At 41.4% G+C, this 21,957-nt stretch overlaps 2 protein-coding genes across 2 annotated transcripts; one reads left to right on the top strand and one right to left on the bottom strand.

Annotated features, from left to right (window-relative positions):
- Positions 1-7,244: 7,244 nt before the first annotated feature.
- xkr9 (XK, Kell blood group complex subunit-related family, member 9) lies at positions 7,245-10,221 on the bottom strand. Its single transcript, XM_083936315.1, has 5 exons — positions 10,193-10,221; positions 9,667-9,786; positions 9,131-9,575; positions 8,167-8,378; positions 7,245-8,092 (listed from the first exon to the last, which is right to left on the bottom strand). The coding sequence occupies exons 3-5, from the start codon at positions 9,457-9,459 to the stop codon at positions 7,446-7,448; spliced, it is 1,188 nt and encodes a 395-aa protein (XP_083792441.1). The 5' UTR covers positions 9,460-9,575; positions 9,667-9,786; positions 10,193-10,221; the 3' UTR covers positions 7,245-7,445.
- A 3,530-nt stretch (positions 10,222-13,751) lies between these two features.
- Positions 13,752-20,783, top strand: tram1 (translocation associated membrane protein 1). The gene is made up of 11 exons (XM_083935688.1): positions 13,752-13,995; positions 15,568-15,631; positions 17,045-17,163; positions 17,247-17,363; positions 17,461-17,519; positions 17,668-17,752; positions 17,964-18,034; positions 18,210-18,314; positions 18,416-18,559; positions 18,939-19,090; positions 19,299-20,783. The coding sequence occupies exons 1-11, from the start codon at positions 13,873-13,875 to the stop codon at positions 19,367-19,369; spliced, it is 1,110 nt and encodes a 369-aa protein (XP_083791814.1). The 5' UTR covers positions 13,752-13,872; the 3' UTR covers positions 19,370-20,783.
- Positions 20,784-21,957: the final 1,174 nt, after the last annotated feature.

Below are 21,957 nucleotides of genomic sequence, written 5' to 3'. Positions count from 1 at the left end.
TGAAATCAGATAAAACTAAAGACTACCTCATACAGTAAATTGGTGGTGGTCTCATACAGTACATGTGATCAGATCCAATGTCCTGAACAAATTACAATTACAAAGATGAGAAAGACACACTTTGAAAAAAGTGGATAGCCTCTTAGGAATTATTGTGGAACCCACAATTGAATCAAGTCATTTCCTCATGGTCTGGTAAAGAGATGGTTGAAGTCCTCAGTTACTTTCTGCATCCTCAGTATTTTAGAGGTAGCCTATAAGGTCAAGTCTAGGCAACAAGCAGCGGCAAAACGCGGTAAGCCTACATGTTTGGTCAAAACATATGTGTTTTTATGAGAAATAGCCTATGTCATAAAATGTACGATTTCTGTGAAAACAGCTTTTTACATCTGCAATTACAACAAAATGGAGCCAAAATAGATTTAAAGTCAAACCACAGTGCGCTCTGCTGATGTAGTTAACTACTGAATTCTGACTTCGTACTGGAGTCCATGTCTGCAGTAACTACACACTGTTCGGTCATTTCTGTTCTCTCTGCCACAGAAAGACAGCCAAAAAGAAAGCTATATCATGTTAAAGCTAGTTGGTGAAATAGCCACCCATGGCTAGCCTTAGCTAATATCTTGGTATCCAGTTAGTCACTGCGCATAACAAAATGAGGCAGTGGCTAAATCCTTTCAAGCAGAGGGGGCTGGAACATCCTGCTAATGCTAACTAGCTGTAGGCTAACAATAGGAGCATCACGTCCGGACATTTCTGTTACACACATGTAGCACATGAGATAACAAGAGATTCTCTGTGTCAGACACAGCCTCACTTACTGGAAATACTTTTATGTTTTGAAAGGTGCTATATAAATAAAATATGATGAGATAATGAGTATGTTCTTTATTATTTTCTTTAACAAAGAAAACAAGCAGAGAACACATTTTGGTGGCACTTGGTAGCCTTCTCTAGTTATTTCAAGTTCTATGGCAGTGATTTCTTTTTTTTACGGAGGCATTCCTTTGTACAGTAAGTGTTTCGCAGTAGGCCTATGCTAATCAGCCCAAAAACGTTCTTCTAAGCTGCACTGCTTTACTGCATTAAGGGCAAACTTGGGGTAAACTTTACACTTATTTCCCATGGCAGTAGAGGTGTGAGGGTGACAGTCTGAGACTCAGGCTGATCCTGGTGGGCGGGGGACTTCCACAGAGTTTTCCAGCCACACAGAGCCTGATTTTATTGCCCTGATAAAAAGTCCTCCAGGGTAATCGTGACAGGCAGTTGCCCCTTTTCATGCCCGCACTGCAACAGCATTGCAAGAGACTCACACATCCCATTTCTCACACTGGCCTGTCCCTCTTACTCTAGCCCGAAATGCGTTTTATGGGCATTTCCCCCCGTTCGCTGCAGATGGGTTAAATATTACATCAAAGCGTCTTTAATGTTTCACAGTACCTCTCATATTTCTCCTCAGTATCGAGTTCAAAACTGGTGCAGGCTGCATTTTTACAGTAGATTTAATGGATCAATGTCCATAATCACATTAGCACTGGCTTAACATATAACAAATTTCACCGTACCGGCATCAAAGAACTGACCTCTTGTTCTAATCAGGCATAGCATCTTTTCCTCCACTCAAGATCCATGGGCCCTCTATACTGGGAGAAACAGAAAATTGTCAAGGGGGTGATAAGTTGTAGTGAATGCAGCTCAGAGGGTAACTGTATGAGAGAAAAACATTTGTCCCCCATAGTCACACAGTCACAGATGCTGTGTGCACCTCCTCGCTATTTTCATGGATCATGCTGATAATCCTCTCCTTCCCCAGCTCAAAATCTGAGGCTGAAAAAAACACAAACTTCAAAATACCAGAAACTTTCGTTTTTAAGTATCAAAACGTTCAATCGACAGAGTCATGTGAACTCTGTGCCTTTAAACAAGCCCTCAGGACTCTCTACGGTTGTGATGTCACAACTACATAGGTAGAAAGTGCATCTACAGTCATTCCCCGGCTGCTGCAATAATGATGAAGACACGCAGAGAGTACAAATGCCGACCCGGAAACGCTAACCAATTAGAGTAGACTGGGCTTATTTGATGAGACAGTCGCTGAAGTGTTTCAGACAGAGGGTGAATACAGGTATATCTTCAGACAGACAGTATAAGAAAAAGAATGTGTTTTTTGAACATTAAAACCTGTTCTAGTAGAAACCAAAATACATGTATGAACGTGAAAATGAGTATAATAAAATATCATAATATGTCTCCTTTAAAGTCAGGGGGCAGATGAAGGTGGCCCAACTGAGAGGTGCAAGTTTTTGTGGGAAAAAAAGAAAGCAAGATGTATGATGTCTGTGTAAGAAATACCACGACAGTCTTCACTCAGCACTTCCCATACGAGGCCAACAGGCCATCACTGAAAAATACAGATTAACAAAAAATTCAAACAGACAAACTGCAGACAAACTAGAATTGATGGCTTCCACTAAGCCACTCAGGGACCAGGCCATGACGTAAAAGGAAAAACATGTCGGGTTCCCCCGGCCAGGTTAATCAAGACAAGCTTCCCCTGCAAAAAGACGAGTGAGTGTTTGTGTGTGTGTGTGATTGCAGCCCAGTACTTTTGTATGTATGTGTGAACCCATTTCTCATTCATAATATGCAATCTTATTTTACGGCTGATTGTATTTGCCATACATAGGCTGTATGCATGAGGTCTTTGCCCATATACCTCTACCCAGCACAGCATAAATAAACAGGAACACTCTATAATCCATCATCCTGTGTGCTGTGGGAGCGTGCCCAACACAAACATGGCTTCTGTTTTCTATCTGTGTTAGAGAGACTGTGTGTGAGGGCTAGGATGGGTAGCACTATTATGTTAGTGCTCAGTCCATAGACTGTGAAACATAAACCGGCTGCACTAAATGAGGATTATACAAATGAGCTTCCTTCCTCTTTGTTTCCCACTCCCTGGACAAGATGCAGAGTAGATACACTTTGATTAATTACTCCCAATTCTTTGAAGTCCTTTTAAGATGACTCCCATCTGAGTTTGAGAAGAGCTCATGATGTTAAAATGTCCTGTTAAAATGGGAAAATGGCTTACAATTAATTTATTTCATATTAATTTAGTTTAGTTTACAGTTTATGTCAAACAGTCATTGTGCTAACTGGAAAATCACAAGCTGGAGCCATGAAGCGGCTAGGACAACCAGGAAGTAATGGCACTTTCCTTCCTCAACAAGTATCATTGAATTTCCAAATACCACTTAATACCAACTGTCCCGATGGAGCTGCTCTGGGGACAACAGTAGGAGTCAGTATGACCAGCTACCTGATTTTATCATAAAGTTAGAGGGAGGACATGGTAAACTATATACCTGGTAAAGTGTGACGTAGCCATCTAACGTCACCCATTGGTTTGTGGGCGTTTGAAGCCTCAAGTTGGGCATTGTTGGCCGCCACTATCTTGTTTTTTTATGGAGCAGCCCCCTGCTGGCCATTACAAAGAATGCAGGTTTGAGGCATTTACGTTTTCGCTTCACTTTTCAGGCCTGGAGGTTACCACTTGGGCATGTTAGCATGCCACTATTAGCATTTAGGTCAAGTGCCACCATATCAAAGTACAGCCTTACAGATCTGCATGGCTGTGTCTCTTCTAGTTATCTATTTTAGCTATTGTAACAAATCACTGTTTAAAAAAAAATCGGATTACCTTTGATTGTTTGATAAAGGTAGCAAGTGCCGCTACAGTGGCGTTAAAGTCAGTCCCCGGCTGCAATGATCAGAGCGCAGATACGGAAGACCCAGAAGACCCAGAAGACCCAGAAGACCCGGAAATGCTCACTGAGCAGATTTAAGAGACAGACGCTCAAATCGAACATTTCAGATAGAGGGTGAATACAGCCTATGCCTAAATTAATTTCTGACATGATGCATTTCTATACAAAGGAAAAATACATTTTATTGATAGGGTCCCTTTAAAGTCCCAGAAAATAAAGATGTATCCTACCCAAAGCTCATTCTCTTTATGACTAGTTATTGTTGGTAATTGGTGCCTTATGTTGGATTTATGGTAACAACTGACCTCATCCACAATATTTTTTTCTTAAGTCTAGATTGACTGTTGACTGTTGCAGTCCTTGTCATACTTCACCAACTCTGAAGCAGAAATCCATATACCGTAGTAACAATGGTGGGGCTATTGTATCCAGCATAATGCACTTTACAATATCCTGATTCATTGCATGAGGACTTTATTTACAGAGCCCCCTTGGGTAATGCAATGCCATGCTCTGATCACACACCAGCCCACTGCATGTAATTATCCTCAGCCTGCTCTACAATCTGTCACTGCCCAAACTCATTTGTAAGAGTGCATGTACAGTGATTAAAGAAACTTATGTGCCATTGCAAAAAAGAAAAGGGGGGGGGGGGGGGGGTTGGGGCATCTAGTTCCATCAGTCCCCTCCCGTCTTCCTCCTTCTCAACATTCGGGGAATTCTCCAAGAACGAGGCGAAGCTGCCATGTCAGAGTGAGCCAGGCAGACATGTACAGATCGCCAACATTGCTAATGCATCTGCAGCACTGGTGCAGCAGTCAAGTCATAATAATTAAAGACATACAACATCTCAGGACTTCATTAATCATGGTTTATATGGACTTTGAAGCCCTAATGAAAAACAGCCTGCCTCTCTGTGTTTATTGTGTCTGTACAAATTGTGGGGATGGCGTACGCCAGGAATGCCCCCCTCCTGACCGGCTGTTACAGGATGTGGTGATGGAAAACAAAAAGATAAGATTTGGTGAAAAGCTAGGGATGTTATAGAGAGGTCAGCGGTCAAGGTTGTTTATGTAGACGCTGAGCACCATTCAATCAGACAAACGTGAGATGCTAACAGTGACTGCAGTGTGAGTTTACGCAATATTGCGGTTGCACATTTGTCCCCTTGTGTGTACACTCAGTGGTCAATGTTTTCTGTCCTTGGCTGAGCGAAATGAAGGCCTGTAGTTCTCTGAAGATTCATCTTGCACTGTCTCATATCATCATCTTTGATGTGCTATGAGATCTCAGATTCTCACCATGCTCTCTGGCCCTTCTGGAGGTGCATTACAGTGAGATCAGAGTGAGAGATTACTGGGTATTACGCTCTCAGAAGTGGAAATTACAGAAAGGTTGTCAACGCCAGAGTTGTCTCTGCTTGTTTTCTCCTGGAGAAGGGGGAGGTAATACTTTACTCACCGCGTTTCATCCCAATGGCTTGTGACTGGTCCCTGGCAGGGCAGTCAGTGGTGAGTCACAGCCAAAAGTATGTGTAGCTCTAAAGGAAAGGAAGACACAAATGGGACACACTGCTTAGCACTCCAGCCCAGGACATATGCATCTTCTCCCAATAAAAGTCCCTTTGGCAGGTTTACATTGCATTAGTCCGCTGAATCCAAGGAAATATACAGTGGAAAGGAGAGAGGGGACCATCCATTATCTGAAATGCAATGGGTGAAGTCATTTTTATTTTCTACCTAATGATGTGTCCTACCTACAAGTGCAGTGGTGCTTTATCCTTCTTTTGGTTCCAAAGGTAAGCTATCAGGATTCTATCCATCTTATCTACTCTACATTAAAGGTCCCATATTGTAAAAGAAAAAAATAGATTTGCCTGTCTTTTCTGTTTATAAAGCAGGTTGAGGTCCTATGTAAATATTGTGAAAGTATCAAAATGTCAGGTATTCCATATGATTGTGATGTCACTAGGTTGTGTAGCCTACTATATATAGGTAGAAAGTGGGCTGACAGTGCCGTTACAGTCATTCCCCTGGTGCAATGATGATGCAGAGACGCCCAGAGTGCAGATGTGGAAGACTCGGAAACACTGACCAATCAGAGCAGACGGGGCATTTTCCGGGAGGGGGGCTTAAAGAGACAGGAGCTAAAACCAAACATTTCAGAAAGAAGGTGAATACAGGTGTGTTCTTTTTTTAACATTAAAGCATTTGACAATGTTCTAGTAGAAGTATGAAAATGACAATGAGCATAATATGTTCCCTTTAGCATCGTATTTACTTTATAGCTATTAATGTGTCAAATACCTTTGCTTACTCTAAATGCGCATACAACAAAACAAAGACCCAAAGAGTTAGAATCTGTCCACTGTAGCTCCACTTTGAAACTGTATTCTGTGTGGTAACTACTTGGCAGTGATTCATTTCCTCTCCGACACAAGTTCATCACTTAAATTTGTCATTTTATGGAGTGCCTCTGACAGAGCGCAACTGACAGATGAAAGTTTAAGTGGCCCCTTGGAGTAAACAAGTCAAAAAAGCTATGAGTTTGGCTGAAATAAAGGAAGAGAGTTTATTTGAGAGCCAACAAGCATGGTGTTCTCTGGACCCTGCGGTTTGTCAGCGTTCCTACCAGGTGAGCTCACACTGGGCCAGTCGAGCCTGATCCACCCCCCCCCTTGTCCCCTCTGCCCTGGCCAGGAAGAAACAGCGTCCTCAGCTCTCCCGCTCAATATTTTGCTGGTAGTCAAAACAAAATTAGCACTGGTTTGTTATTTTTAGTTTGCTCACCCATACCTCCATCATTTATGAGGAGAGGGAAATGTTGAGTTGCCACCTTTGAGTTTCTAAGGATTAGGATGAGAAAGATCAGAGGCGTAGCTGATATATATACTTTATTTTGAAGTCAATGAGGTGATCTCGGTGGGTTCAAGAGCAGGAGAAGCTATATTTAAGCATGTGCTGGTCAGCATCTGTTCTGCTGCATTGTCACTGAGCGAGAGCTTTAATTCCTGGTCTTGGTAAACAGTACCTGATCCTGCACTTTAGTTGTTCTGTGAGGATTAGTTTTACCATTTTGTTATCATTTTTCATTATCATTAAGCTCAAATGCATCTCCACTTCAAATAAAGGACTTAATAATCTAATTAAAGAATCACATAAATCATACAGTTACAGTATGTTTTGTTCATGCGGATCGAGCAGAACAGAACCTCACCTTGGAAAGTCAGCCTAGACAATACCTCCACCTTGTGATCAACATGTGTATTACAGGCTGGAGAAAGGAGGGTCTGAGAATACAGCTTGCAAGTAAGCAACATAGCAATTATGCTTCTTGTTGTGTCTTTCTACATAAAAGTGTTTATCTAATACTGAAATGAGAGAAAACAAATGATTGTGATATCAGTTTTTTTTTATTAAAGCAAGAATAAATAAAATGTAACTCAAATTGCACTTCATTGCTTTACTAGTCGTTTGTATCAGTGATAAAAAAAATTAAACTTTCCTCAGAATATTTGTAAGATATAACTGATAGCAGCATTATTATATATTGAATAGCGAGCAAAATATCAAGAAAACACCTCTCTGTGCGGGCTTTTCTTTTAGTAGTCCAATTGCTCAGTAGTTTCAATCCTTTTCCCCTTTTCTCAGCACTCCCATGGCCAGAAATAGATCATCAAGGCTGTAAAAAGTTCCTTGTTCTCCTTGTGCTCTTTACTTCCTCCCCCAGGCCATCCACCTCATCCCCCTCATCCACCTCATCTGCCTCACGCAACTTCTCTTTGGGATGCAGAAGGAGGTAGTACAGCACGAGACACACCAAGCCCAGCAGTGAACCACCACAGATTAAACTGCTGACTGTCAATAAAAACGTGGCCGTGTACGACTCTGGCTTCAAGAAAACCAGCAGTGAAGGAGCCGTAATGTTTATTGAAACATAGAACAAGTAATAGATGATCATAGCTACTTTGGTCTTCTCTCCTTTGACGTTGAAATAGGTGAACGTGAGGATGACTCCGATGACTGCTCGGTACAGAAGTTCAAGCTTTCTGGATGTGCAGAACTTGGTCTGAAGCACATGTGCCCAGATTGTCCCCAGAAGCCAGAGGACAGTGAGGGCTACTGCGCTGTAGGGGCTCACTATGAGGAGGAGGGCGTAGCTGAGGACGTGGCTGGTGATGGTGAAGAGTTTATAGAGCAAGTAGACTGCTGTGGGGAGGCCAGAGGGCATCTCCCTGATGTGGGGGAGGGATCTGCGCAGGCAGCGGCGATAGTCAACCAGGGCCCAGGCAATGTTAAAGAAGGAGAAAGCCATCGATAAATCTGAAAGAAATGGACGGATGTTATAAATAATGATACATAAAATCATAAATCTATTGCATTCTGCTTCTACCTACACTGCATGACTGAGCACTCCTTGTGTCCCAGCAGTATGTATAGTTGCAGAAGGAGTTGGGGAACACTTTCCAGGAAAGCCTCAAACAGTTTGAGCATGCTTAGATCTGTAGCCAGGCAAAACAGATCGTGGTGCACTTCTCTCCTCTCCTCCGTGTCGGAATCTTTTTTAGTCCAAACCACTTTGAAACCTTTTTGTAGCAGGTCATAATACCTAGCAACAGGTGAACACAACAACAACAACAAAGTCAGACAGGTTGTTCCACCATGCAGGACATTTGCCACATATTTTTTTCATGTTGCAAAGACGATGATGCCCATCCTACAATACACAGCAGCTGAAATGTGGATATTCCAGTTTGCACATCCCATTATATAATGCCATTGTGCATGATTAGCATACTGTACATTCTGAGTCACAGCAGGCAGGCTCTACTTATTGCATACTTCAGCAGCTCATCATATTTTGCAGATATAATATAATGCAGTGCTCTAGAAAAGTGTACTTAAGTGTATTAGATCGCATACTAAAGTTGTTAAAAGTATACCTTTAGTGCTTAATTTAAAGTATATTTACTTTTACTACAAAATAGATGTCGTTGGATTCAACATCAATGTACTTATGCTGAATTAAAGGTTATTTCTTTATTCTAAGTCTAAGTTTTTAAAGTATACTAAATTGCAAATATTTACAATTGTAATTTAGTATAGTAATCAAAAATATATATTACATTTCAAGTCATTTGTAATAGCAAATTAGTATTAAGGTGTACTTTAATTTCACTTCATTTAAAATGTTGGTTAATTAAGTATACTTAAATAGTGCACTTTCATATATATATATATATATATACATATTCATTTTAAACTGTATTTGAGTGTATTTTAAGTAGAAACATTGTAAATGCTTACTGTGGTAGTTTGGTGTTCTTATAATATACTCATTTTAAATGATCACAGTCATACCTGGTGAATATGCCAAAGCCAAATAGGTGCAGGACAGCAAGTCCGGCTCTGGACAATCCTGATACGGTTGGTTTTCCCTCAGTGTTCATCAGAACATCATTCATGTCATCCTGGTACCAGGCATAACTGAAGATCTGTGTCACCAGCAGCCCAGCCAGAACAAACATTAGAGTCAGTCCAGTCCACACAAAATGTTTCTCTTGGAAATATTTCACTGCAAGTCTGACATCTGTCCCAATGTCCACCACATACAAGAAGAGTCCGGCAATGGTTAACAACCATCGCAGTTTAGTGTACCGAAAGTCCGACTGGAGCATTTTAGTTGTCATTTGAAAAGTTCAAGGAAGGCTTTGACTCTGTGACTTAGTTTTGCTTCGAAGGTTCTGAAGAAAAGCTGCTGTGGGCAGTTTCATGTTGGACCCCAGGCGGAGCAGTTCTGGTCAATCTGCAAGAGCATTACAATGTGATTTAGAAAAATATATATATATATGACATAAAGCGTGCAAACATTCTGTTGCAATCTTGTGCAGGTTTACCACAAATCTTGTGACGGTTGTGAAATGCAACGTGGCTGCAGTCAGCTGCTGTGTCACTCTCCTGCCCTTTGATCTATATCATAAAGACTTTATTATATGGAGGCCTGGTAAATGACATCCCTACAAGCTGTTACAAAGATAATCAATGACGTTATCAGTGGGAACAATAAATGGATATATAATGCTTATTCATGCTCACTCTTATATAAGGTATATGGTAGCACTGCTCACAGAATGGCATTTAAGACGTACTTACCGAATTACAAAATAGCTACATGTAGTGCCTCTTTACATCATTCAAGTCAATTGAAAACTGTTTTATGAATTGGCATGGTCCTATATTCTTCTCCTCAATGAAATGAAATCATAGCTGTGTTAGTTTATTGAATTTTCAGAGCGATTCTTTATTTTTTATTACTTTTTATTCATTTTCTTTCTGAGCTCGTATACAAATTCCAATTTGATCCCATTCTGACTTAAAATACACACAGTTATTAGTGCATGTCATCAAAAAAAATGAACTTACCGGTATATATATCGCCCATAGTAGACAGCCGCACAGTCACAGAGAGGCAGAAACTTCTGTATGCAGCAGTTCTCTTTCTCTTTCCTTGAAACTCACGACAAGCTCCACCTCAGTGACACACTCTGAACTAATATTATCAAGGTGGAGAAAAGATCCTGTGTGTGTGTGTGTGTGTGTGTCACAGCCTCCCATCCTTCAAACTTTAAAGACATTTTTTTGAACGGCTTACATATCTCATATTACATATCGGGGGAATTGTTTGGTCTTTGTTTATCATAGAGTGTGGTCTTATCCTAGTCTGTAAAGTGTCCTGCGATAACTTCTGTTATGATTTGGCACTATAAATAAAATTGAATTGAATTGAATTGAATTGAATTGAATATCAACCAGCCTGTGAGAAAATCCCTAAGTATCCCTGCGCCTTTTTACAAACGACACAAAGACAGGTGTATCTTTTGATTGCTGAAAACACAAAGGGTGGCCTAACACCTTGCCTCTAACCTTGTCATCTAAGTACTTACAGTAAGATGGGTTATATATTTATCTGGAATCAGGAACTGGGTAAAGGGCTTGATATATTTTCAATACACCAATACCCTCTTTTGTAAAAAAAAATTCCCCTTGGGGATTAATAAAATTTGATTGATTGTTTGATTGATTGAATGTAAAATTGAAATACTCGAATGAACAAATTGTGGTAGCTGTATTATGTCACATACAATTACATTTAAAATTAAACTTTTTGAAAGAAAACATTACACATTGTTTCCCCTAAAAAAGTTAAAGTTTGATCAATAAGTAATAAAAGACAATCTTGCTCCATTAAGTACTCTCACAGGTTTTACTGCTACAGCCTTATTTGGTGTGGTATCAACAGTAGCTTATGCAGGCTAATGTTAGCTAGTATTACCAAACTGACTTTATGACTCTTTGTACTTGTTCTACTGTTCTGCTAGCATTCACCTCTATAACTGCTACCAAAGTAGTCTTGCTTCAAGTCTAAATGTCAACATGCTGATCCTCCTCATGTGTATTCACATAAATCAAGACGGTGAGTCCTCACAGAACTCATTTCAAAGATCAGTTTATTCTTTTACGTCTTGTTCGTGATGAATAAAATAATGTGGGTAGTCCTTGTAGATAGAACTTTCCCCTTTTGACAGGTTCTCTCGTAATCTCAGGGCCGGATCAACCTGCCAGGGGGGCCCCAGAGCAAAAATGAGTAGTGGTTCCCTACTGAACCCTCCCACTCTCCCACTGTGTATGGTGTACCTGACCTATATATTACAGTAACCACCGGCAAAGCTGAAACCTGCCCCTGGCTTGTAGTATCTTCAGTTAGTTTGTGGTATTTAAACCTGTTCTCATCCTAGAGCGCCACACAGAGGGCCACTTTGTCAGGACCCTTTGGTGGGACTTTTCTATACACTGGGTAGCAATATGCGTAAACTGAGCCTGAGCTGTTTTAAACATGGTGAACACATAGTTAACATTGTGAATTCAAAAAAAGGTTATGTTTAAGCGACAAAACCATGTGGTAAGGTTTAAAGAAAGACCGTGGGTGGGTTAAAATAAGTGCATTTGTAATGGAACTACAGTGACACATGGGAACGTGGACGGGACACAAAACTGCAGTCTCCTGGGTGACAGTCCGGTGTTTGTTTGATCCATCCACCACTTCAACCTCCTCCCTGCACAGACTTTGTCGCACTTAATCACGTAGCACTAAATCCGAGAGTCGGGTATACAGTTGAAAGCCTTGAAAAATCTGCTGTATTTGATGTGAATGAGAACGGGCTGGTTGCTTTTGATTAAAGGACTGGTTTGACATTTTGGGAAATATGCTTATTTTCTTTCTTGCGGATAGTCAGAGGACGTGATTGATGCCACTCCCATACCTGTACAGTGAATCATATAAAACAGAGGAATCTGTGCTGGATTTTTTCTTGACCTTTTCTTTTTCTTGAGTAGCCTATAGCAACTTTGTGTAGTCTTAATGTCACCCTGAGGGCACCAGGCAACCAGCAGACAAGAAATAACTCTGTAACCTTCAAAACCTAATTTTTACACTTTTGTGTAGATGAATGGACCTGGGTAGACCTGTACTTATATAGCACCTTTCTAGACTTCTGACTACTCAAGGCACTTTCACACTACTTATCACATTCACCCATTCATTCACACTGACGGCAGTTGACATCTACATACCATCTAATCTAACCATTTCCACCACATTTAGAGCGTGATCACACTATCCTTTTGGCCGCGGCCAAAACCGGTTTTTCAGCTAAAGTCTAGTACCTTTAAGTAGTGTGAGCGCACCCGCTCCGCGCTCAACTGGGGCCAGCTGGCCCTCCACGGCCCGCTTGAAATAGGTGGGCTTTAGCGGAGCCGTTTGCACATGTACGAGCACGAGCGTGCGCACGTGTACGCGCACGAGCACGAGCCCTACGGCAGTAGCGTTATGTCCGCCTGTTCGGACATGTAAATAGAAGGACGGACCATGCGCGGATATTTAACAACAACAACAATGGTGGTGAAAGGTTCACGTTGGTGTGGTGCGGAGGTGGAGTGTTTACTGCAGATTTGGTCGGATGAAAATATTTAAAAACAGTCGACAAGACGCACAAAAACTCCGAGGTCTATGGAAAGATTTGTAAACAAAGCCACACACACGCGATCAATGTGTGTGACGTGTTACGGCGTGAAGGCGTATGGACAGCAAGAAGCATTGGCCGAGGCCCTGGTAGTGTGAGTACAAACGGGGCTGGGGCGCGGGGGGGAGAGGGAGGGGGGACAAGTACCCTAAAGTCCGGGTCTCGGCCCGGGAGGATAGTGTGAGTCCGCCCTTACACACCCATGCGCAGCACGGGGAGCAATTCGGGGTTCAAGTGTTTTGCCCAAGGACACTTCGACATGTGGACCAGGGGAGCTGGGGATCGAACTGCCAATTTCTCAAATGGAGCACAACCCACTCTGTCACTGAGCCACAGCCGACCAGATATATCATGTCAAGAGCCAGGCTAGCTGTTTTCCCCTAGTTCCAGTCCTTATGCTAAGCTAAGTGTCATACTACTTCAACAGACAGAGTGGTATCAATTATCAAGTCTTGGCAAGAAAGTATTCCCCATAATGTGTTAGTATTAGTGAATCGGCTCTGTGGGAATTCACTCCATTTACTCTATTGGCTCAAAAACAAAAAGGACACATTAAAATGAGTTTCATTTGAGAGTTGAATTATTATTAATTAAGTGTATGAAAGCATGGGCTGTGAGTAGATTCACTCGACTGTCGCCTAATTTGTGTCAAATGTGGTCTTTACCAGGCCTTTTGAGGCAGAACAAAAGCAGCATGGACTCCAAAATAGGAACCCCGTGTCAGCTGTGGGCCTAAGTGAGATTTACTCCCAGCCTGTAGGGGGCTGTAGAGAGCCCCCAGCTGTTCCTCTCCTGTGCGTAAAAGAGTCTCGTTGGTCAGTCGCAGCGGCTCTCTCTCCGTGGACCCTCCCATTAGCAGAAGAGTGACACGCCATTCAATTGCTGCCTGGCCCTTCGCTTGTTTGGAGGAAGCAGGAGGGAGCCGTGAGCGTTCGTGTACAGAAGGATAACAGTAATAGCTGATAGAAAGCGACCACGTCCGCGCTGCGTCAACAACAAAAAGTTGGACCGAATCGTGCAGACATGGGGATCCGCAAAAAGACTACCAAGAATCCGCCAGTGCTGAGCCATGAGTTTGTCATCCAGAACCATGCAGATATTGTTTCCTGTGTTGCTATGGTGTTCCTCCTCGGGTTGATGTTTGAGGTAAGTCCCGGTGCCCCACATGTTGAATGGGTTTTGAATAGTGGGTTCACGCGGGGATTCTCGCCCCCGTAAAGGCAGAGTGGACAGGGGTGGACAGGATGCCGAATACTCCCCATCTGTTCTCCCCTGGAAAGTGACATGGCTGTCTGATCTATTCTTCACACTACTTCCTCTCGTGATCGAAAGTTTTTTTTTGTTGTTGCTTTTATTCCACGAGACTGTCCAGTGTATTTGCAGTAGGTTTCCATACAGATCAAACGTGTGTGTGTGTGTATGTGTTAAAGTGACGCGGCCGCTGGAGTCCATCTGGCTGCTTCCCATGTTGAAATCGATCTTTGAAATCACTCCAGGCCAATGGTTTGATCCTAAAAACACACAAAAGTTTTTGCACGTGTAACACTATTTATGGAAGTATCTAGGCACGTTGCAAAACTTGCAACAGTATAACGATCTCAATGGCTGATATTGCTCAACGCGCACGACTTGGTTAGTTTAGACGTAGATGTGTTACGTGGCAATCACACAACGCCTGAGAGAGGGCTGCTCTCCCAGAAACCGAAAGTTTGTGCTCGATGATGAAAAGCAACTGCGTTTCAAATGTAACTCGATGCTGCGGGCTGTCAACCGGGACCCGTTCACCCGGCACGGCAGTGTCTGTGCTGCATGCTGGTTTACTTTCTCTACAATTTATGCAGGTTTCATCCTCAGTGAAAAGCAGCGCCATTAGCGTCAACGCGGCGTAGGTCTCAACTACTTCCTGTTTTTGCTCTACAAAGTAAAACCCATGTCCAGTAACAGTATTGTGTTTCTATTGATTGAATTGATTGAACTGTTAAAAAAAAAAAATGAAACAGAAAATTTAAACAGAAAAAAACACAATAAAGCAAAATAATTATACCATTGCAGGCAGACCAAAAACCTTAAAACATAGAAAAACACATAACATTATACCGTGTTTTGTATCATAATGGCAGCCTGGACACTTTTTTTCTTTGAAATTTTTCTTATTTATAACAGTTTCATTAAACAATGTATACTTTAAAATTTCACTGTTGGCCACGTAGTTCTTTTGTTTTGAAGGAGGAAGAAGCGACTTCCCGTTTTACCTCTATCATTTGGCTATCTTTATGCAGCTCTAGTCCCCTGCATTTACTTGGCTGGGTCATTTTGAATTGCTCATAATATTATTATTTGTAATAAAACAGATCATCTGTGTAATGTATCCCTGTATTCATTCCATTGAGTGCTTCTATTTAATCTAGTCCTGACACTTGGTTGAAAGGAGTTAGTGCTTTATCACCTTTTTTCTGTTGTTGCCATATGGTCTCCTAGTTTAGGCTGATCTTTGTGTATTATCACCCTGAAATTGCCATAATATATTGCTATAATAAAACATTATGTGACATTAAAGCCAGCGTGTCACTTTAACTTCAATTTGAGTCACAGTCACTCAGGAATCCTTGATGTGTACATACATTGCTCCATGTTTCAGGATGTATAAGTGACCCTATTTGACTGTATGTGTGCATGTGTGCAGACTAGCATTACTGATAACGTGTTTCACATCTACAGGTCACCTCAAAGTTTGCAGTGTTGTTCATAACCGTCCAGTACAATGTCACCATATCGACAAACGGTAAGTTGCAGATTGGGGGTATAAGATATATGGTACGAACAGATGTTTTCAGATGCTGTGTTATAATTAACACTGCAAGTGTTTGGCTTTGACACGTAATGCAGTATTTACTTAGACTTGTCCTGCAGGAAGCCTCTCATTTGGATTCTAGAGCGGTACTTGCGTGGCTTTACACAAAGCAATTTGAAAGCTCCTTTTTTGCCTTTGGAGCTAAATTTAGTCTGCCCGATTTGAAAAGTTCTCTTGTGGCAAGGTTGTGCTGGGTGAATTTTGGCTTAGGTGTAATATAAGGCTCTCAATTCAAGTCCTGCTTTTTTCAAGGTTATCAATTTCTTTGCCTACTTCAAATACTGTTGAAGGAATGTACAACCCCAGACCTTATTCATACTGCTGTACAGGCTGGAGGTTTTTGTAGGCTGCCAGCTGGTGATCCACTTTTTATCAGAGAGACCGTACCACGTAGCGAGCTCTGTAAATTATTTACAGCATTTATCAAATAGGACAAATAACCTGTAGCCCTTAAATCTCTCTGTAGTGAGAGAAATTCAATAAGCCCACTGTAGTCACAAATGATTGGACTGATTTGGTTATGTGGTTGTATAAACCATGATTAAAGGAGCACCACTCAGGCGTTCCTCTATCATCTATATCTGTGCCACAACTCATCACATTATCCACAGGGTTTCAAAGATACTGGGTTTGAGGTTGTATGGATAATATGTAACTTTAGAAAGACAGAAAAAACTCTGTATGACAGTTACTGTGCTGCGACGGTGCGTTGTAATACTGCCCAGTCAAGACATAGGAATTAAGGTTTGTAAACATGTGAATCCCTTGATTAAATTAAAATGGTCCAACAGTTCTCTCTTTTTTCCTTTTTTTGTAAAAAGCAGGTCGAGGTGCTATATGAATACTGTGAAACCATCAAAACACTAAATCCACAGAGAAACGCACACAGACTCTATTCAGAAACTGACTCTTTGAACGAGTCGTCAGCACTTTTGTGCAGTTGTGATGTCACAACTATACTATATATTAGTAGAACGTGCAGGTCGAGTCACGCCCTGGCTGCAACATTGACTAATCAGAGTAGATTGGGCTTTTTCAGGAGGGGGTCTTAAAGAGACAGGCGCTAAAACGGATTGTTTCAGGTATATTCAGACAGACAGTATGAGAAAAATGTGTGTTTTTTTTTCTTTGTTTTTACATTTAAGCATGTAAACATGTTTTGGAAGAAACTCAAAATATAAGTATGAAATGGAAAATGAACATAATATGGTAACTTTAAGGTTTATAAACCTGGGACACCTGGGTGCATCTGACATTTTGAATAATAATGAATTGATTTTTGAAACATTGACAGATAAAAAGTATTCATTGCAATGACTCTGACCTCTATGCATGCTACTGAAGGCCCGGAGGAGACCGCTGTGAACCATTTCCACCATGGCATCAAGGACCTTGCCACTACTTTCTTCTACATGCTGGTTGCCATCATCATGCATGCCATTATCCAGGAGTATGTGCTGGATGTAAGTGAGAAACAAACTTGAGTACACAGACTTTAATCATGAATGAACGCTTCTGCATGTTTCATTCTTGTTCATCTTTGCAGAAAATCAACAGGAAGAAGCACTTCTCCAAAACTAAGCACAGCAAGTTCAATGAGTCGGGCCAGCTCAGCGCCTTCTACTTATTCTCCTTCGGCTGGGGCGCGAGCATCCTGCTTTCTGTTCGTACAGTAGCTGAGCCGACATTATTCTCATTTTCTTATGTTATACATGCCAAAACTGTTCATGATTCTAATATGAATGCTTCTTTGTTGTTAGGAAAACCTCCTCTCCAATCCAGTCACGCTGTGGGAGGGCTATCCCCATACGCTGATGCCGTAAGTTTACATTGTGTGCGGAGGCCATGTGCGTTTTTAAGAGATGCTGTTACTTTGTGGTATGAATACAAAAGAATATCTGTCACATGCCAGATGCTGGCTCTGAATTGTCAAAACTAAATGTTTTAACAGCTGTTTTTTTCTTCAGATTCCAGATGAAATTCTACTTCATTTGTCAGCTGGGCTACTGGTTACACGCTCTCCCGGAACTGTATTTCCAAAAGACAAAGAAGGTAAGTGTTTGTGTACGAGTGTGGCGGGCCCTTAGATTTGTAATAGTGTGACGTTTTGTAGCGTCTGTGTAGACCCTGTGGCTACTTCCTGTTTGACTTCCTTGGTTATGTTGTATTGTTTCGAAGAATCATACTCTTTCTGCTTTATTCCACGCGCAGAGTAAATATTTTGACCGTTCTTGGACTCCCATCCTTTGTGTTTACTGTTTAGGAGGATATTCCACGTCAACTTGTGTACATCTTCCTGTACCTGGTCCATATTGCAGGCGCCTACATTCTGAAGTAAGAACTGCCACTGAAAGCCTGAAATTATATGTCTGATTATGTGAATAATGTGGCATTCTCCTGTGTTGACACACTCTCCCTCAACGGAAAGTTATTGTCGCCTAGTGGTGCTCCCCTGTCTTGTTCCTGTCAGTTGTATGAAAGGGGAATAACGTATCCTTGTGTGTTTCAGTCTGAACCGCCTGGGTCTGGTCCTGCTAGTGTTGCACTACTTTATTGAGCTTCTGTTCCACGTTTCCCGCCTGGTCTACTTCAGCAACGAGCACAGACAAACAGGGTGAGTTTTCATGCTTTAAAACGGCGTGTCTTCATCATCGCATTGTCTGTTTTCTACCAGTTAAGAATTAGAGATGGTGAGATGCTCTTCTTGTCTTCCAGTTTCACCATATGGGCCGTCTTGTTTGTCCTTGGACGACTGCTCACCCTGTCCTTGTCCGTCCTCACTGTGGGCTTTGGCCTCGCCACATCTGAGAATCAAGGCTTTGATTTGGCTGCGGGAAACTTTAATGTCATTTTTGTTCGGTAAGTGTGTCTGAGAAGAGAAATGGGACTACTTTAAGGTCCCATATAGTAAAAAGGGAAATGTCAGTGTCTTTTAATTGAAAATTATAAAGCAGATTGAGGTGCTATATAAATACTATGAAAGTATCTAAACACTCAACCAACAGAGAAACTCACACACACCCCTTTAGAAATCCACAATGCTCTGCTTAGAAGTATATTACCACACTTTATCACTACATAATGGACTGCTTTGGATATATGGAGTATCTGTACAGTGTCATTTTGACTAGGACTTGACGGAGGTCAAAATTTGTATTTGGTTTTTAGAGTATCACTGTGTGACACACAGCTTCTCTATTAACCTTCTGATTTACTGACTGTTTCCACTCTCTATCAGCATAACTGTCCTGGCTGCCATCTGCCTCACTCAGGCCTTCATGATGTGGAAATTTATCAACTTCCAGCTGCGCCGGTGGAGAGAGCATGCCCAAGCTCAGACCTTGAAAAAGAAACCAGTTCCTTCCAAGAGCAAATCAAAAAAAGACAAAGGTGAGCAACAAGCACAAAGTACGGGGAGCATTTAATTGATTATGAATGTGTTCTCCCGCTGAAAGCACTGGACATATCCTCCGAGCAATAAAATCAATCAACACGAGCATTTCTTCTCCTTATACGCATACTGTCAATGCTTACATACACTTAATGTAATTTATTTCTCAAAGGAAACTAATTTTAATGTGTCTTTTCTGTGTTTAAGCCAATGGAGTAAATGGAGTGAACTCCAACGGAGCCGATTCACCAAGAGCAAAAAAAGAGAAGTCATCATAAATACATTCCTGGGCCCCCTCCGTCACCCCCATTCTCAAAGAACCATCTTCCCCTTGCCTCTGTGGCTGTATCCAACAAACAGTCCCTCCAGCTCCCTCTACCACGATATGCATTTTTCAGCTCCCACACAGGACTGACCTTCCAGCTGGACTTCAAGGGCCAGAATGCATTTAGCTTTGCTTGTCGCCAGACGTCCAGCACGCCTTGATTTAAGAATCATTGCTCTGCTGTGCCATTTTGAATGAAAAGAAAACAAAATCCTAAATAAACTACAAAAAATACCTTATTTAAGAAGTGCCTATTGATACAGATTGTTTTGTACAGGGTGTGTAATTTTCAAATTTCAGGAATGATGACTTCAGTGTTTAATGTTTCTCCCGAGTCAGGTCATTTCAAGCTTTTTCCTAAATAGTGTGTACGCCAGCTTGTGATTGATTTCCCTTTTTTTGTATATATAAGTGCACGCCCAGCTCCTCTTCTTTGCCACTGACTCCTTTCCCTCTTTTGAGGGATATTTGTAAACATTTTATGGGGTTTATGACTTTTCTTATAATTTCTCTTATTTTTCCATCAGTGAAGGTTGCACACAGTCTCGTTTGGTTGGGTTTACACAACAGACTGTTCAAACTCACACAGCAGGATGTCGTGACAATGTCCTCCCCATTTCACTGGCCAACAGACACCTAAAGATGGAAAGAGAAGTGAAAAATATTAAATGTCTACTCGTGTGTGTATAATTGTAAAAGCAACCACGGAAGACCGGACACATCACCCTGTAATACTTTAAGTAGATTCACAGCCCATTGTGCAAAACTGCCAGCAAAGACGTAGTGCCCTGATGTAGCATTTAATTATCAGAGCAGCTTTTTTTTTTTTTTTATCACAACAGAATATATTCTTTGCCATGAAATTATATGAAATCTATTGCAATTCTGCCTATAACACTGTCAATAAATGAATACACTTTGTTTAAGTCCTGAGTGATTGAAAGAAAAAATCAGGCAAAACAACCCTTTAGTGAGTTTGATTGAATCACTCTTGTATGGTCCCTCTTCATTTGCTGCTTAAGTGTAATGGGTTAACTGTATTTGTTTGGCTATTGCATATTATGGGTTACCTTTTTAAAATGTCCACAGGAATAATTTGTTGTGACTGGGAATGAGAAAAACGTGTTTTGTTTGGCTGATTTCCCCCCTACCCTCTCCTAGACTGTGCCAAATGAGTCTGATTGACTGTTGATGTATGCCTTTCACTTTCATGCCATAAACGTAATTTACAAAGCTACAGAGTGCAGTCAACTGTATTGTAAGAACCAATCACCTAGGTAACAATGGCTTATTCTAAAGAATAAACCCTCTAACTACCTTAGTGAGTCATGGGTGCCTGTGGCCGTATACAGTATCAGTGTGGTTTTCTCGACTTGTCCTGATGGTTTATCTGTCACACAAAGGAATAAAATGTTTTATTGAAAAAACAAACAATCAGAATTATTTTTATTTCATTTATATAACCCAGTATCCAAAATTTGCCTAAAGGGCCCTCCCCCTTGAAAAAAGACTTGGTTTGGTTTGGTTGCGTAACAGAGGAGAGGTTTAGTAATTATATGGCATGTTGGTGCAGTCGTTCCCAAACTAGAGGCTTGCAAATATTGCTGCAAAAAAGAAGAAATATTCAATTTCAGTATTATTCAAAGTCCTGGAAGCATAAGGTCATAGCCAGGACTTTAGATGTGTTCAACTGTCACAACCCCCCCTCACCAGAACAAAGGTCCAAAAAGAAGGCATCTAAAATGTTGTTAGTACTTGGGTTGTTGTATTTCATTCATTCAGTCGACTTTTCAGCTACAGTGTGTACATATTACAACCCAACATGAAGGTGTGAATGGTGTTTCAAAGCTAATACACACACAAATATTTGCTTTACTGTGCGGATCACTGTCCAGAACATACCCTGTCCTTAGGCAAACAAAGACAAACGGGTGCACCTGCGAGAGAAAAACCTACACTAAAGGTGTTGTGTGGCTGAATGTGTCTACATGAAGTTTCTGTTCTCTGCAGTCTTTACTATAGTTCATGAAAACATGTAGAAGGCAGCCTGTTGATAGTGTGCCTACCCGCCACTTGGGGGCGATGTTGCACACGGTGTGACTGCTAGAAGACGCCTGCTGGCCTGTTTGACCCGTGGATAGGTGACCACAGTAAATCAAGGTAGCAAAGAAGTAGGACACGCTTATCTGTGCTGTTCCTAAAGCCTGTTATGTTAGCTTGTCGTTTGGGTTTTAATACACTTTTTAATAAGCTTTGCACATTTCTTTCCATCACTACTCCCGGGGATAGGTGTAACAGCAAATGGCCTCTTAAAAAGAAACTAGGTCCGATTACAATTGAACTTTTAGAGGTGTGTTTATGGGAAGCCCCAACTACCTTCCTTTTTATCAGCCTTTTTTTATTTGTGACACCGTGATTACACACATCGCTTTATAGGTTGACATAAATCTTTATGGCCTTAAACGTGGGCTACATACATGTTGGCAAGCAGTGTTTCCCACTGGTGTAAACGCATATTACACTCCCCTCCCATATTAGCAA

This window comes from Echiichthys vipera (genome assembly GCF_963691815.1).
Source record: "Echiichthys vipera genome assembly, chromosome: 21".
In the NCBI taxonomy this organism is placed as follows: domain Eukaryota; kingdom Metazoa; phylum Chordata; class Actinopteri; order Perciformes; family Trachinidae; genus Echiichthys; species Echiichthys vipera.
This window is presented reverse-complemented; position numbering and strand designations above follow the sequence as displayed.

What these genes read in the sequence shown, in the direction of transcription:
- xkr9 (XM_083936315.1), bottom strand. Translation starts at nt 9,459, where the DNA reads ATGACAACTAAAATGCTCCAGTCGGACTTTCGGTACACTAAACTGCGA. An exon ending in GGCTTTGGCATATTCACCAG is followed by an intron (nt 8,379 to 9,130) that starts GTATGACTGTGA and finishes ACCTGTTGCTAG; the next exon opens with GTATTATGACCTGCTACAAA. An exon ending in GGAGTGCTCAGTCATGCAGT is followed by an intron (nt 8,093 to 8,166) that starts GTAGGTAGAAGC and finishes CATTTCTTTCAG; the next exon opens with ATTTATCGATGGCTTTCTCC.
- tram1 (XM_083935688.1), top strand. Translation starts at nt 13,873, where the DNA reads ATGGGGATCCGCAAAAAGACTACCAAGAATCCGCCAGTGCTGAGCCAT. An exon ending in GCGCGAGCATCCTGCTTTCT is followed by an intron (nt 17,364 to 17,460) that starts GTTCGTACAGTA and finishes CTTTGTTGTTAG; the next exon opens with GAAAACCTCCTCTCCAATCC. An exon ending in TATCCCCATACGCTGATGCC is followed by an intron (nt 17,520 to 17,667) that starts GTAAGTTTACAT and finishes TTTTTTCTTCAG; the next exon opens with ATTCCAGATGAAATTCTACT.